The 14,526-nt window shown below is 41.9% G+C and overlaps 1 protein-coding gene across 2 annotated transcripts in view; it reads right to left on the bottom strand.

Moving 5' to 3' along the window:
* Positions 1-33: 33 nt before the first annotated feature.
* slit1a (slit homolog 1a (Drosophila)) overlaps positions 34-14,526 on the bottom strand; it is a 169,672-nt gene continuing 155,179 nt past the window's right edge. For both annotated transcript variants that reach the window (XM_077237610.1, XM_077237611.1), the window contains 9 exons: positions 12,753-12,892; positions 11,877-11,970; positions 11,168-11,305; positions 7,173-7,401; positions 6,467-6,597; positions 6,023-6,177; positions 4,517-4,805; positions 4,220-4,431; positions 34-2,354 (listed from right to left, as the gene is read on the bottom strand). In XM_077237610.1, coding sequence (XP_077093725.1) covers positions 2,116-2,354; positions 4,220-4,431; positions 4,517-4,805; positions 6,023-6,177; positions 6,467-6,597; positions 7,173-7,401; positions 11,168-11,305; positions 11,877-11,970; positions 12,753-12,892 — 1,627 coding nt within the window. In that variant the 3' untranslated portion in view covers positions 34-2,115. The remainder of the gene's footprint in view (positions 2,355-4,219; positions 4,432-4,516; positions 4,806-6,022; positions 6,178-6,466; positions 6,598-7,172; positions 7,402-11,167; positions 11,306-11,876; positions 11,971-12,752; positions 12,893-14,526) is intronic.

Genomic DNA, 14,526 nt, shown 5'->3' with positions numbered 1-14,526 from the left:
TTGTGGTTTTGATAAAGCAGACATAGACACTGATATAGTCACACATTTTAATGAATGAAAAAGGAGTTCAGTAAACATTTTGGTGGCGCTACTTACATTCGGAGTAACTGCAGTTAGTCAATGTAACTATCAACGTAACATCAGAAGAATAAACAGCAAGAGCTCTTAAATGTTCTATATGCAACAGCGACAGTATCTTTCACAATAAAGTTTCTTGAGTTCATGATGCAATGGTTGTGATTGGCACAAGACCATGAAATCTACAGGAAAAGTCTGAAACCCTTTCCAATGATTTGTGTGCACTGAAGCGATCACATCTTTAGCGATGACATTCACATCAGCTTTCATTCCCAGTACCTCAATGTACAATAAGAGCAATAAGTATCCACCGTAGAGTAAGAAAACCGGTTGATGTTTGCTTTATGGAAACATCAACCATGTGGTTCAATGAATATATGGAGAATTGAATTACTTCTCAAATAGTGCCACTTCACTAAAGAAGAATTAACTAAAATATGTCTTCATTTTTCTGAGCAATCGGGGCTATTGACTTGCTCTTTATTATGAGGACTGGATGGTAATTACACTATTAAAAATGCCTTAATCTCAATAACCTCTTGGCTTTATTCATAACTCAAAATCAGCTTTCTATCTGGACAGGTCTTAAAATAAATAATTACAAAAATCAAGCACAAAGATATTTTAAATGAATTAAATGTGGTATTCACATGGAAGACGACATTTACAATATTGAAAAAACAAAACAAAAAAAACCTTCTGAAACAATCAACACTGGCTCCTATTACAATAAGGCTAATAGGATAATTATCATCTATGCTTTTGGCCAGTCTCAAACCACTGTTGCCTGTATAAGCAAGTGAAATAAATGACCGAATAAAACACCAAAAAGTCACCAAATTTCACACTGCTGCTTTGATAATAAAATCCTGAAAACAAATGTATTCTTTAACATATAAAAATACTATACCAAAATGAAATACAAATATATATTAGAATCTGTTAAGCATTTCTGTATAAAGTGAAGGTCTGGGGAAGTTAGGAAAAGGAAATCAAAGCGAAAACAAACACCCACCGAAATTAAATGAAATTAGCCAAACTGCACTTATTCGCGTTTTTGATTCTAGGACGTTGTTCGTGGCGATTTGCAAAGCTTGGTGAACGCAGAGGTAATACTGTAGGAGTCGTTACGGTGCGTCAGTGGATGGGAGATTGGTGTGTACAGTGTTGTGGTCATCATAACCCATAGTCATATTGTACCCCTCAAACAGCTTCAACACTGACCCATATTAAACTGCAGTGGCATTGCATACTCAGCAGTGTTTCGATAAGCCATGGTCTATTTTCTGCTCGGCAGTGCTAATATTAACCACAATCCAGACATCATATGACAATGAGCATGCATCTTGAAAACGGCGTGATGAGATCTATCTAGCGCTTGATTTCAGCTCTCCCTTACATTCGGTCAAGTTTCCGTTTGAGGTAATGGAATGACAAAACACTATGGAATAGATCCTTCTTTCTGACTCGCTTCTCGATCTATTGAAAGTCGAAATATAATAAAGAAGCTCCCGAAGGGTAACTCTACGTTATGGCACCAGGAGTGTCTCTTCATGTTCAGATGGAAGGCTTCTGGGTGGTTTTGGCCCCCATGTAGTTTATTAATGAATGGAAGAGTCCCATTACACACAAAACCATTGGAAATATCTGGTTTGACAGCATGTGTTTCCATGCAAAATCTCCCGCCGTACTTGTGATTTCACATGCTCTATTTTACCAGCATGTCGCGGAGGATGTATTTTCCCACACAGGTATATCATACATATAGTGCATGTTCCTTGCATCACCATTTTGGAGCGCAATCTGCTCAAATACACGTCCAGAACTGCAGAGAGAGTCATCGTTTTCTTCTAATACATGACTAATGTTCTGCTTTAGGCCTAAAACAAGGCTCTGCTTGGCCTTCTGTCAGCAGAGTTGGTGTTATTCGACCCGTTGAAGGGTGTAATATAAAGGTTGTGTGGGGTGGGGCGGGGGTATGTCTATAAGCTTCTGTTGTTGTGATGGCTCTTTCTGTGGGACTGTGGTGTTGTGGCTCTACATGCACCCCGCACAGCCACACTTGACGGTCTTCTCCACCTCCTCGCTGAAGGACGAGCCGTCGCTGCACTCGAAGGTGTGTGTTCTCCTCTTCATGCGCTGGCTGGCGCAGCAGGAGCCGGAGTCGCAGACGCCACTGCACTCCACCCAGGACACCATGCGTGTGGTCTGACAGATGGAGTAACCCCGCTGGACCTGGTAGAAGTCCCGCACCGGCTCCCCGTGGCACTCGGACTCTACAACAGACCAGACGGCGTACAAGAGACACATTTAACTCTTTCCCTGTCAGCGGTTTTGAAAAAAGTTAGCTAGCGCTAGCATTTTTGATCATTTTCACAAAAGTTTCACGGCCCCCAGAATATTTTGTATGAATATGAATAGATGTTTCATAAACAGAGAAAATGGTGTTCCCCGTGGCACTCGGACTCTACAACAGAACAGACAGCGTACAAAAGGAATATATAAAGTTTTGGAATTGGGAATACATTATTGATTTGTTGATTCTGATTTGTATACTTCATTTAATTTAGAATTTTTTTGACTTGTGGATTTTGATGCATATATTCCAATTTATTTATTTATGATAATGTATTTGTAATCAAAAATAACTTTTTGGATATTGCTTGGTTTAGTTTTTTTTTTGGTGAGATATATTTTCTTTGCACTATTCGAACTTTCTCTCTTCTGTTTGTTCTGTGCCGCATAACCCGGTGATTGTCGTCTGATTGATGAAGGCTGATTGGCCGTAACGCGTAGGTGTGCCGTTGCTTGTCACCTGTTTTTAAAATACCTAAGCCATGAGAGAATAGGCTTTTTATATCTTTTTAAAAACGTATTACTTTCACTTTATTGCTTTAATCGCTTGCTTCTGCTTCTTCTTCATCTGCGTTTTGATCCGGAGATTCAGTACTCTTTCAGAAGATGTGTAATAGCGTCGTCAGTGGCGGGGAAAGTGTTAATAACAGTAAACTGAAGGATCTATCTATAGTGATGGCCACTTTCTAACCACGGCATTGTGAAACTTCCGAAACTGTTGCGAATCATTTGTTTCAGAGCATGTATCAAACTGCTAAAGTCATGTGATTTCAGTAAACAAGGTTTTGTCATAATCGTTTCAAAATTCAATTAAGGATTTCGGATCTGTTTAAATTTTTTAAATGCGTCATTTATGACACAAGGCTTCTCCGCCATTAAAGCGTTGTTCCACCAATGAGTGTTTTCACCATTATATGGTAGGGGGCGCTGTTACGCATCTTTTAAAGATCTCCATCTGTGTTTTGATCATCGCTCTGAAACCCATCTGATAGCAGAGGCTCTGTTCTTTCTTTTGATATATTGATTGTAGAGTTGTCAAAAAGTGCAGACTTCGGTACCAAGTCGGTACTGAAAATTTAAATTTGTGATGCTTTGAGCGGAATTGTAAACACCTCTGATTGGCCATTGTGTTCACACACTCATAGGATTTGTCTGTGATTGTCTACAATGATCAACGCACGGGAGCGTTTGAAAGTGTTAAACGGGGTTTGAAGCGTTTGAAAGCTCAAGCACGCGTCTATCAGCGGACCTGCTTTCTAACGCTCCCGTGTGTATATGTGTATATTTACAACATGTTTTTGAAGCACTGATCATTGTAGCCAATCACAGATGTATCCTTTGAGCTCGTGAACACAACGGCCAATCAGAGGTGTTTATGATTCCCCTTAACAGCGCACAAAGCGTCACATTTTTTACATTTCAGTACAGACTTGGTACCGAAGTCGGCACTTTTTGACAACTCTGATTGTTTACATATTCATTCAACAAAATATTCTGGGGGCCATGACAGTTGAGATCAGAAATGCTGGCTTTTTTTAAACCGCTAGTGGAATGTCATAAACACCTAGGATGGCTTGAGGGTGAGTAAACCATGGGCTAATTTTCATTTTTGGGTGAACTATCCCTTTAACCGGCAGCAGGCGTCACTAGTTTGTGTCAATTGAGCAATTGGTTCAATAAATTTCAAGTTTTGAAAAGCTTAGTTTCTCCTATCACCAGCTAGCCATGCTTTGTCATCTCATCAGAAACAGAATACTTCACATACGTTATGCATTTGTTCTCTTACCCTTGTCGCATAACTCCCCGCTGTAGCCCACTTCACAGTGACAGTAGGCATCTCCGGTGTCAGAGATCTGACAGTGACCGTGTTTGCATTGCAGTTTTCTGCATGGGTTGAAGAGTTCTTCCTGCTGGTTACACAGGGCTCCATGAAAACCCTCCTGGCATTCACAGCGGTACGACTGCATGTCCATTGGAATACACCTTCCATGGACACACCTGTGCAAAGCCAATGACAGAATTAGAGCATTACGTGTTGCGTGTCAGTCCGATCGGCATATTTCACTTCAAGAATTGGACTGACTTGCTGCCCAGGCAGGGGTTGGCTGAAGGCTGATCACAGTGTTGCCCGCTCCACCCAGGCTGGCAGTGGCATACGGGGCCCGTGGCAGTGTTGGGCTGGCAGATGCCGTGCAGGCAGTATATCTTTCGGCAGGGCTCACATCCGGGCACCACACCAGGTTTCATCTGGGTTTTGGTGAAGTCTTGTAGCTCATTATTGATGTAAAGGTTCTGAATGCAGCCATGGAAACTGGAGCCGTTCTGGATCTGCCATACACGAGGAGCTGTGGGGTGGACGCTGACCGGCATGCCTTATTAAGAGAGAGAAAGTTCTGTAAGAGCAGAGTTGGGAAGAAGTAACACACATGCAGCAGAACACTAATGCCAGTTACGGCTAACGCTGTGCAGTAGGGTCCCAGACAGTAACATAGTGTTGGCCCGGATCCGGCCCACTTCTGGTACATGTGGATTCCACACATGGATTGCCCACTAAAGCTAAGCAGGGTTGAGTCTGGTCAGTACCTGGATGGGAGACCTCCTGGGAAAACCAGGTTGCTGCTGGAGGAGGTGTTAGTGAGGCCAGCAGGGGGCGCTCACCCTGGGGTGTGTGTGGGTCCTAACGCCCCAGTGTAGTGATGGGGACACTATACTGTCAAAGACCACCTTCCTACAGATGAGATGTTAAACTAAGGTCCTAACTCTCTGCGGTCATTAAATATCCCTAAATGGGAAAATGTGCCCATTGGCCTCTGTCCATCATTGCCTCCTAATCATCCCCATATATACTGATTGACTTCATCACTCTGTCTCCTCTCCACAGTAAGCTGGTGTGTGGTGGGCGTTCTGGCGCAATATGGCTGCCGTCGCATCATCCAGGTGGAGCTGCACACTGGTGGTGACTGAGGAGATTCCCCCCTTCCATGAGTAAAGCACTTCGAGGACCGCCAAAAAAAACTATATAAATGTAACTAATTATTATTTTACCAAATGTGGGCCGGATCTGGCCCAACTCCTTGTTGCTGTCTGGGTCAGCACTCTTGGATGGCCTTTCATCAAATTTGAGGAGAGTAACAGTATACCAAGGTCTTCACATCTGGTTCTGGCGGGTTGCTGTTCAGCTGTGTATAGCACAAACCCTGCTCAAACCCACTTACCTATACTCCTGAAGACCTGGATTAGAGTTGCAGATAAACTCTGCATGACACTTGACCTCCAGAAGCTGGATTGAAGAACCCCAGACAGCAACATAGAGTCGGCCCAGATCCGGCTCACATCTGGTACGTGTGGAACCCACGTGTACCAGATGTGGGCTGGATCTGGGCCGACACTATGTTGGTGTCTGGGGATACTCAACCATGATCAGGACTAGAACTTTTAAGCTTTTGTTTCACTCCTCTTGAGCATTCTAAACATCAAGAGCAATGGAACGGAGAGCATGTGTCATGCCTAGTTGGTTTCATTGGTGATTGACAGTATTGTACACTCACGATTGCTGTGATGGAGACAAATATCAATGGTGAACTCCTACCTCCCACATATAGTGGAGCTTCTCCCCTCAAGGGCTGCACTTTACCAAAGCTGTCCATGGTGGTTGGGATGCCACCATCTATGGAAAGGTTCACCATCTGGTCAAAGGTCACCAGTTCTACAGTGTGGAACTGACCATCATTGATGGTCTCAGTACTGAGTGTAAAACAAACATGAAAGATTATTGATTCCATATTTAATTTGCATCAACAGTTTATAAATGTTTAATTTTTAGTAGTTTGCTGAGTGGAAATTTAAAATGGCTTTTAGTAACATCAATGGTCAAAAAAATAAATGGTGAATCTTATTCCATCTTACCTTTTATTCTCAAATAATATTTTTTAAAGCATTATCATGGATTTATCAATATTTTCCACATCTTCATAATTAATAATGTCCCTTCATGCCAACATTCGATTTGAATTAAAAAAAAACTCTAGCTCACCTGTAGATTGCATGACTTTGTTGGCTGCCAGGGTCATAGCTGACTTTAACATGACCTTCATCAAGCTCCACCGCAATGTGGTCATTGTCTCCATTGTACAGAAGAATGCCATTGTCTTCTGCTGTGGACACCTGTAGACAAAACCAAAAATCTGTCATCAAAAGATAAATCTGACTGTAACACTTTATTTTGATGGTCTCTTTTGAACATTCTGTTGACTATAAGTAACTTTGGATCTAAATGTCAACTAACTCTTATTAGAGTATTAGTAGACTGTTTGCTTAATATCTGCTAATTCTTTATTGTGATGCTCCTCCAAAAGACATTATACTGACTATGAGTAACTTTGCAAGTACGTCAACGTATTCTAACCCTAACCCTACCATTATCTACTAACACTCAATAAGAGATAGTAGACATGTAGGTGCAAATTTACTTATAGTCAACAGAATGTGTTAAAGGGACCATAAAAATAAAGTAAAACCAATCTGACTGCAGCGACCAACTAGGTTTCCTATGCCAAGAAATGGACCTTGTCACCAGACTGGTTACCGGTTATTAAGCACAGCTACTTATAAAACCTCTTTTCTTATACACAGCCGCATTTATTAGTTCTGTATACCTGAAGCCATGTGAAAAATGTTATACAATAAACACTGACAAATTTCATCCAGTATTTGTTCAGAGTTCGGGCTTGGGTGAATACCTGTAGCGTGATGTTGGCTTGAGGCCAGTTCTTCAAGTCACTCAGTAGCAGGTAGGAGTCTCGGTCCACAAAGTTGACACTGACCAACTTTTCACAGCGTGGTCCACCAAACCTTGCCAGGCACTGGCACAGTGCATGACCGCCCCGTTCCACACAGGGGGCGTTGTTCTGGCAGTCGGCCAACTCGCAGAGAGAACGCGGAGTAGGTGGCACTTCACAGAGCTGTCCACTGCACACAAAATGTTCCAGATCAAATTTGACTGTGATTTTCTCTGACATGCATGTTCGTTTGCTGGAGTGAGCATCTATTAGAAGCATGCATGAAACTGCAATTTGCAGGTTAATGTGGGACTTTCTTCTCTCAATGTCTGAATCACATTTGTAGATAATAGCAGACACACAATCAAATAAATATCTTAAAGATGACAATACACACCATTGGAACCCCACAAGTGGTTATAGGGAGAAGTTGTGGACACCTGAAGCAGCACAAACAACATCCACAGTGCCATCACCTAATTATCTTACCTGATAATCAGCAGCACTGCAAACAGCCAGTACACGCTCACTGTAAAATAAACCGTGACCGAGAACTTAATTCAGCTGCTTGTACCCGTAATCTCGCTCTTTCGGTCACTAGCCAAAGATCATTGCCATAGGTGAGGGTCAGGAACATTGATTCATTGGTCAATTGAGAGTTTTGTGCACATGCTCAGCTATTTTCTCCTCTGCATAAAGAATAAGAGGCCCATCCATCACTGTTTTCCACGTTCGTATAGTTAGTTGCGCCAAAATCCGGGTACTTCCGCCAATTGTTCTAGGAACTATGAAAAGGTTCCTCCGGTGCGAAAGCCCCTTATGTGGCTGTCTGGGCCTTCACCATTACAGTCTGGTGCAATCAGCTCATTACTGCTGCCAATGCCCTCATCCACCAACCAATCTCATGCTCTGACCTTACTCGTGAACAAGACCCCGAGATATGTTCGTAAACTCCTGCATTTGGAGAAGGAACTTACTTCTTACGCAAATAGGACAACCTACCTCTTTCTGACTGAGGCCCTGTTTCCACCTGGTATTAAGATGCGTTTTGGTCAATCGGATCACAAATAGACGAGTGAAACGCATATCTGTTTACACCTGCCGTTTTAACTCGACTCGTTTGTCCACTTTCGACCGCTTCTGTCCTGAACACGTTGAGGGGATTGTCAATGGGCGGGTGCCTTTGCTTTCGTCAAGTTTAAACCCGTCTGACAAGAGCACTTCCCAAAAACACGTCCCGCAATGAATACGAAATAGTTGACTAGGTGGAGAGTAGACATGAGCGTTTACACTAAGAAAGCAATCGGGTCGCATGTGTTTTCCACTACCTCTGCAAGTGGAGGAAAGTGGACAAGCTCAAAACGTTTTATACCGTTTCCACCAGTATTAAGCGTCATCCACTTGTGATCCGATCGACCAAAACGCATCTTAATACCGGGTGGAATGATATGATACCATGGCCTCAGATATGGAGGTCCAGACTCTCATCCCAATGGCTTCACACTTGGCCACAAACTGCCAGAGAGTACATTGAAGGTCACGGTTAGCAAATGCCACCCTGAGGCCTTTGGATCTCAAATCCTGTCCATACATTTCACAAACAGCATATGTGACAAAGGACAGCCATGGTGGAGTCCAACACCAACTGAGAACAAGCTTGACTTGTTGCCGAGAATGTGGACACACCTCTAGCACAAGTTGTATAGAGGTTATTCGTGTGACGTCACCGTCGGCCGGAGTGACTGCGGTTACACACACATTTGTTTTCAGCGTGAATGCCATGAAAAACCCACAAAACACATCTAAAACGGACAAGAGCTTTGAGATTGAACAACTAGCTATGACAAGAAATCTGAGGTATATTTCTACAGACTGCTGAAAGCTACAGAACAGAGAAGCAAATTGATTCGCTGCAATTTCTGGATCCAGGCAGCGAAATGTGGATTTACAGTTATAATTTTGTGTCAATATGTTGAATTATGGGGTAAAATCATACCCTATATATTGTATTGTTATATATTGTACTGACAACACATAAATTAAATATTTACCATTGTATATTCTGCATAACTGGATGTTTTTAAATAAACACTGACAAAAAACTACACAAGTTTTAGGGCTGGGCGATATTATGATATATATGACACTGATATAAGTGATCACATGGATTTTGACCCATATTGTATTTATATAAAGCGTTCACAGGCAAATTTGCTTTATGTATTTCCCCGGCGTTGAAATGAGGCTCATATAAATGTCAGGAAACACGATTCCTGGCGGCGTGTCAATATCCACGGATCACTGGATCTTTGGGAAGTTGTAAGAAACACTATATCGAGTCAAATCTTTAGTTTAAACTGATCATCGTTTGTTTTACTGATGTGTTCTCAGTTTCCCCTATTAAATCCAGTCACGCAGAAGCTCTTCTGACACTCAGTCCGGCTGTTCCGGCGGGAAAGTGAAGTCAATGCAGACCCTCTATAAGGTCCAGATGAAATGCATAAGTGGAATCCATTCTCCCATAGTTCTCTCAACAAAACACCTTATGGCGCTTTTCCACTGCATAGTACGGTACGGTACGGCTCGCTTTAAATGGTACCACCTCTGTTGATGTTCCAAGCGTACCGTACCGATACTAAAATGACGTGAAAACACTGCAGATCACTGATTGGTCAGACAGAATCGTCACTATCAGCGTCATTGTATTTGTTAGACATCAAACCCGCTAGATTTAAATAGCCAGTGGCAGTAACAGCCACCGCTGTAGCACCTGTTTTAAAACTATTTGCTTTAAGAAAAAAGAAAGAAAAAAAACTTCCAGAAAAGAAATGTCTGAATCGTGGTCAGTGGACGAGAAGCGCAGACGTTCCTCTCGTTGGGTGCCGAGGAGCAGATAAACTATAACGATCAGTCATAATCCCACCCACTTTGAAGCAGTAGTGACTGCAGTGGAAAAGCAACTGAGCTAAAGCGAACTGAGCCGTGGCGCAACGTACAGTACTGAGCCATACCATGCAGTAGAAAAGTGGCATTAGTGAACACCAGGACAGCCCAACAACATCCAGGGCTTTTAGCATCTCAGGGTGATCTTCAACTATGTAACAACAAGAGTTTTTAAGTCCGTAGCTGATGCTCTAGGATTCTTCTTCTTCTGCCCACTTTGCGCTGTACTCTTTCAGTCATGACGGCCTCCTCTAGGCAAAGCGGTTGTGCTTTCTCAATTTATAGACAATAAATCTAGCCATAGACTGCACTATACATGTTTATGCAGTGTGTTCTATAAAGTCAAGAGCATAACATCATTTGTGTGTTTACCTACTGTTGTGACTGGATAAAGATTAAAAACAATTTTATAACCAATTCATGCAAAATACATATTTCCTCTCTGTAACTCTAGGAATATTCAACAGTGTTTGTATGAAAGAAACAAGTTTTAAGTTCAAGGTAAGGTCTTAAGCAAATCACCTCAGCTTTCTGGATGACTAGTAAAGAAATCGCTAGGATCAGGTGATCACAGACTGTGAAATGAGTTGGAGAAAGTTGAGCTTTTTTTGAAACACTCAACTGAGGGAACAAAAAGGACTTCTGAACCGGGAATATCAGACAGCAACATAGTGTCGGCCCAGATCTGGTATATGTGGATTCCACGCGTCTGGGCCGGATCTGGGCGTTGGTGTCTAAGTCATAACAAAAGCAATTCATCCCACGGAGTTGCACGAGTGATGTCAGCGTACAGATCCACGTCAACACACACCATAACACATCCTCACTTCTTCACTTATCGAGTCAAATAAAGTCCCTCTAGAACAAAAGAAAAATGCTATTTTTTTTGTAAACATGTCACACTGACATTAGTTTCAGTCTTTCAAAAGATGAAGTGTCTTTCTGTATCACTGGTGACGTGGGGTTCATTCCACAGATGTTAAAATGTACAGATAATGGTGTATAGAACTGACCTGAAGCCCTTCGGACAAACGCAGGAGTATCCGTTGACTTCGTCCACACACTGCGCTCCGTTCTGACACCTGTGGTCCTTACAATCATCATAGTTCACACTGCAGTCGTCTCCCACATAACCAGGTGCACATAAACACCTGAATCAAACACACGTGCACATGTTAAACAAACCACTGTACACAAACATTATGAAGCTCTTTGAAAAGATTAGATTTTTTCAAGTTAAAGAGGACCTATTGTGTCCTTTTCCAAAGTCTTGTTGTTGTTTATGGGCATTACTAAAACAGGTTTTCCTGCATGGATGTTGATTATTTTCGGATTATTTTCGACTCTGATTGGTCGGCTGGAGCAGTGTGTTGTGATTGGTCGAGCGCTTCGAGTGTGTTTGGGAAATGTCCCGCCCCTTACCATAACCACCAGTTTAACACACTACTAACTAACTCAACCAGGCCCCGCCCCTTTATTCTGCGTATTAATTATTATAATGAGGAATATTGTGACGTGTTCGTTCCCGGGAGAAACTCAAGATACAATGGAGGGTGAAACAGTGACACTGATATAGAGAATAACTGCAGTTTTGCAGAGCTTTTTCATGCTCAAACAGCAACATTACACACTGAAGAAAGATGAACAAGGAGAAAAGCAGAATAGATCCTCTTTAATTAAAAGGCTGTTACTCATCTACTAGGTTAAAAGAGATGTGGTTACTTTGGGCCAGTGACTGTGACGAAGCAGGTTGACTGGTGCTTGCAGGGACTGCGAGTAGAAGCGCACATATCCTCCATATCCTCACACATCTCCCCTACACACACACACACACACACACATCTGTAAGGTTGGTGATATAACAATTTGCTTAGAATAGTTTAAGACAAAAGACTGGAAAATTCTTTGATTTAAAGAAAACACAATTGTATACTCTCAGACAGTAATACTAAGAGCCCCAATATACTTCAATCTAAATAAAAAAAAATAAAAAAAGAACTGGTGAGACGTCATTTCGGACAAAATCGGGCCAAAACGAAATTTGTTTCTGGAGTTTGAAGCTTGTCGAAGCTGATCTTTCTAGAAAAGTTCTCTCCGGCTGGTTAAACCCCTTCAAACTGCCATTGGTCAGTGTGGTGATGATGTAATAGGTGGGTGTGGCTCTGAGGCTCCGCCTTCTTTGAGCTGTAAATCTTCATTTCTTCTGTTCAGACGCGAGTAAAAACACGATAACACTGGAGAGGCGCTTTATAGTAGAAACTGAAGCTGTGATTCTAACTGAAAGAGACACTGACACTGTTTGTCATATTTAATACTGTAAATCTATCTATTGTATAAAGTGCTGTATGAATAAACGTGACGTGACTGTAGATCTGAATCTCAGAGCTGGAGCAAACATCTCCACATCACTATGATCAGATGCTTTCCGAACTGCTGTTTTCTTATTGTTATTGTGTGTTTATTCTGTTATTGAGAGGAAAGAGCAGCTCATATTTACATATTGATCCAAATGTGGGCGGAGTCACGATGTTTTCTAACAGTTTATCAAACTTTCTTTGTACCCCTTCGCAGTGAGTATATTGGGGCCTTAACATGTACCTGTGTAAAAAGGGGCACATAAACATGTGTAATTGTTGATCCCGTCTATGCAGGTCGCTCCGTTCTGACAGTCGTTATCTTTACACTCGTCAGTGTCGGTGTCACACACGGGACCTTCAAAGCCTGCAGCACATGAACAGCTGACAAAACACAAATGCCTTGTTTTAAATGGGGATCAAGCTTTCTAAGCACTGTGAGAATTAATTTCATTAAGAAGTCCTCGTCACATTTCACACAAAATATAAAATATAAGACATCACATCACAGTATGTTTATTTTAGAAGCTAGAGGTGATAAAGAGTAAATCCCTGGACTCTGAAGAGCCCTAGAGTCGAGCTCGATCCTACAGGAATAATCGACTCTCTTTGCTGTTGACGCTGTTGCTGTGTCTGAAATCGCTCACATGTTCACTCACTATATAGTGCACAGCAATTGAGTGCACTATATCAGCAAGGAGTGAATGAAATGAAGCAGGGAATTCGGACACTGACGTACTACACTATGCGTTACATACATTTATCCTACTTAAATACAACCCCAAATCAGAAAAAGTTGGGACATTTTGTAAAATGCAATAAAATCAAGAATCTGTGATTTGTTCATTCTATTTAACATTTTATTAGCTGACGAAAGTACAAAGAAACGTTTTCCAATGTCTTCACTGACCAACATAATTGTATTTTGTAAATATGAACAAATTTTGATTTTGATGGCTGCAACACACCCCAAAAAAGTTGGGACAGAGACATGTTTACCACTGTGCCACTTCACCTTTCTTTTTAATTACACTTTTTAATCATTTGGGAGTTGAGTTGAGGATACTAATGGTTGGAGTTTTGCTAGTGGAATATTTGCCCAATCTTGTCTGATACAAGACAGCCGCTCAACAGTTTGTGGTCATCGTTGCCTGATTCTCCTTTTTATGATGGGTCATACATTTTCCATAAGATCATATCTGGACTGCAGTAAACAGGAGGCACATCTCTTCTATGGTGCAGAGTGTTTAGAAACCACTCAGTTTTAGCACGTGCAGAATGAGGCCTGGCATTGTCTTGCTTCCCAGGAAAGATGTCATCTTGATGGCAGTTTATGTCTCTGTACGATCCAAATATATGCCTCCATGTCCATGGTACCTTCACAATAATGCAAGTGACCCATACCGTTTGCAATGATGCACCTCAATACCAGCACAGATGTTTGCTTTTGCACCTGTCGCTGGTGAAAGTCTGGTTGGTCCCTTTCGTCTTTGGGACTGAGAACTCGATGTCCATTTTCTCCAAAAACAAGCTGAAACATGGACTCATCTGACCACAGCACACATTCCCACTGTCTTCTAGACCGTCTGAGATAGGCTCAGGCCCAGAGAACTCGCCGGCATCTCCACATAGAACTGATGTAAAGCTTTCTCCTTGCGTATCAGAGATTCAAGTGGCATTTCTTGATGCAGCGTCAGACTGTGTTCAGTGAAAACGGTTTTCCAAATTACTCCTGAGCACATGTGTCTGTATTTAACGGATTACCATGATGGTATCTTGTGCAATGCCATCTGAGGGCTCAAAGGTCACGCACATTCAACAGAGGTCTACTGCCTTACCCAACACAGACTGAGATTTCTCTGGATTCCCTGAATCTTGTGACAATATTATGTATGGAAGATGATGAAAGGCATAAATGCTTGGCAATCTTGCATTGAGAAATGTGATTTTTTAAAATCGTTTGACAATTCTCTCAAGATATTTGGCACAAAGTGATGAGCCATGACCCATCTTTGCTT

Source organism: Siphateles boraxobius, unplaced genomic scaffold (genome assembly GCF_051911475.1).
Source record: "Siphateles boraxobius isolate OS27281-9 unplaced genomic scaffold, OSU_SipBor_1 204, whole genome shotgun sequence".
Classification (NCBI taxonomy): Eukaryota; Metazoa; Chordata; class Actinopteri; order Cypriniformes; family Leuciscidae; genus Siphateles; species Siphateles boraxobius.
The sequence above is the reverse complement of the archived record's forward strand: the minus strand, read 5'-3'. Positions and strand labels throughout refer to the sequence as shown.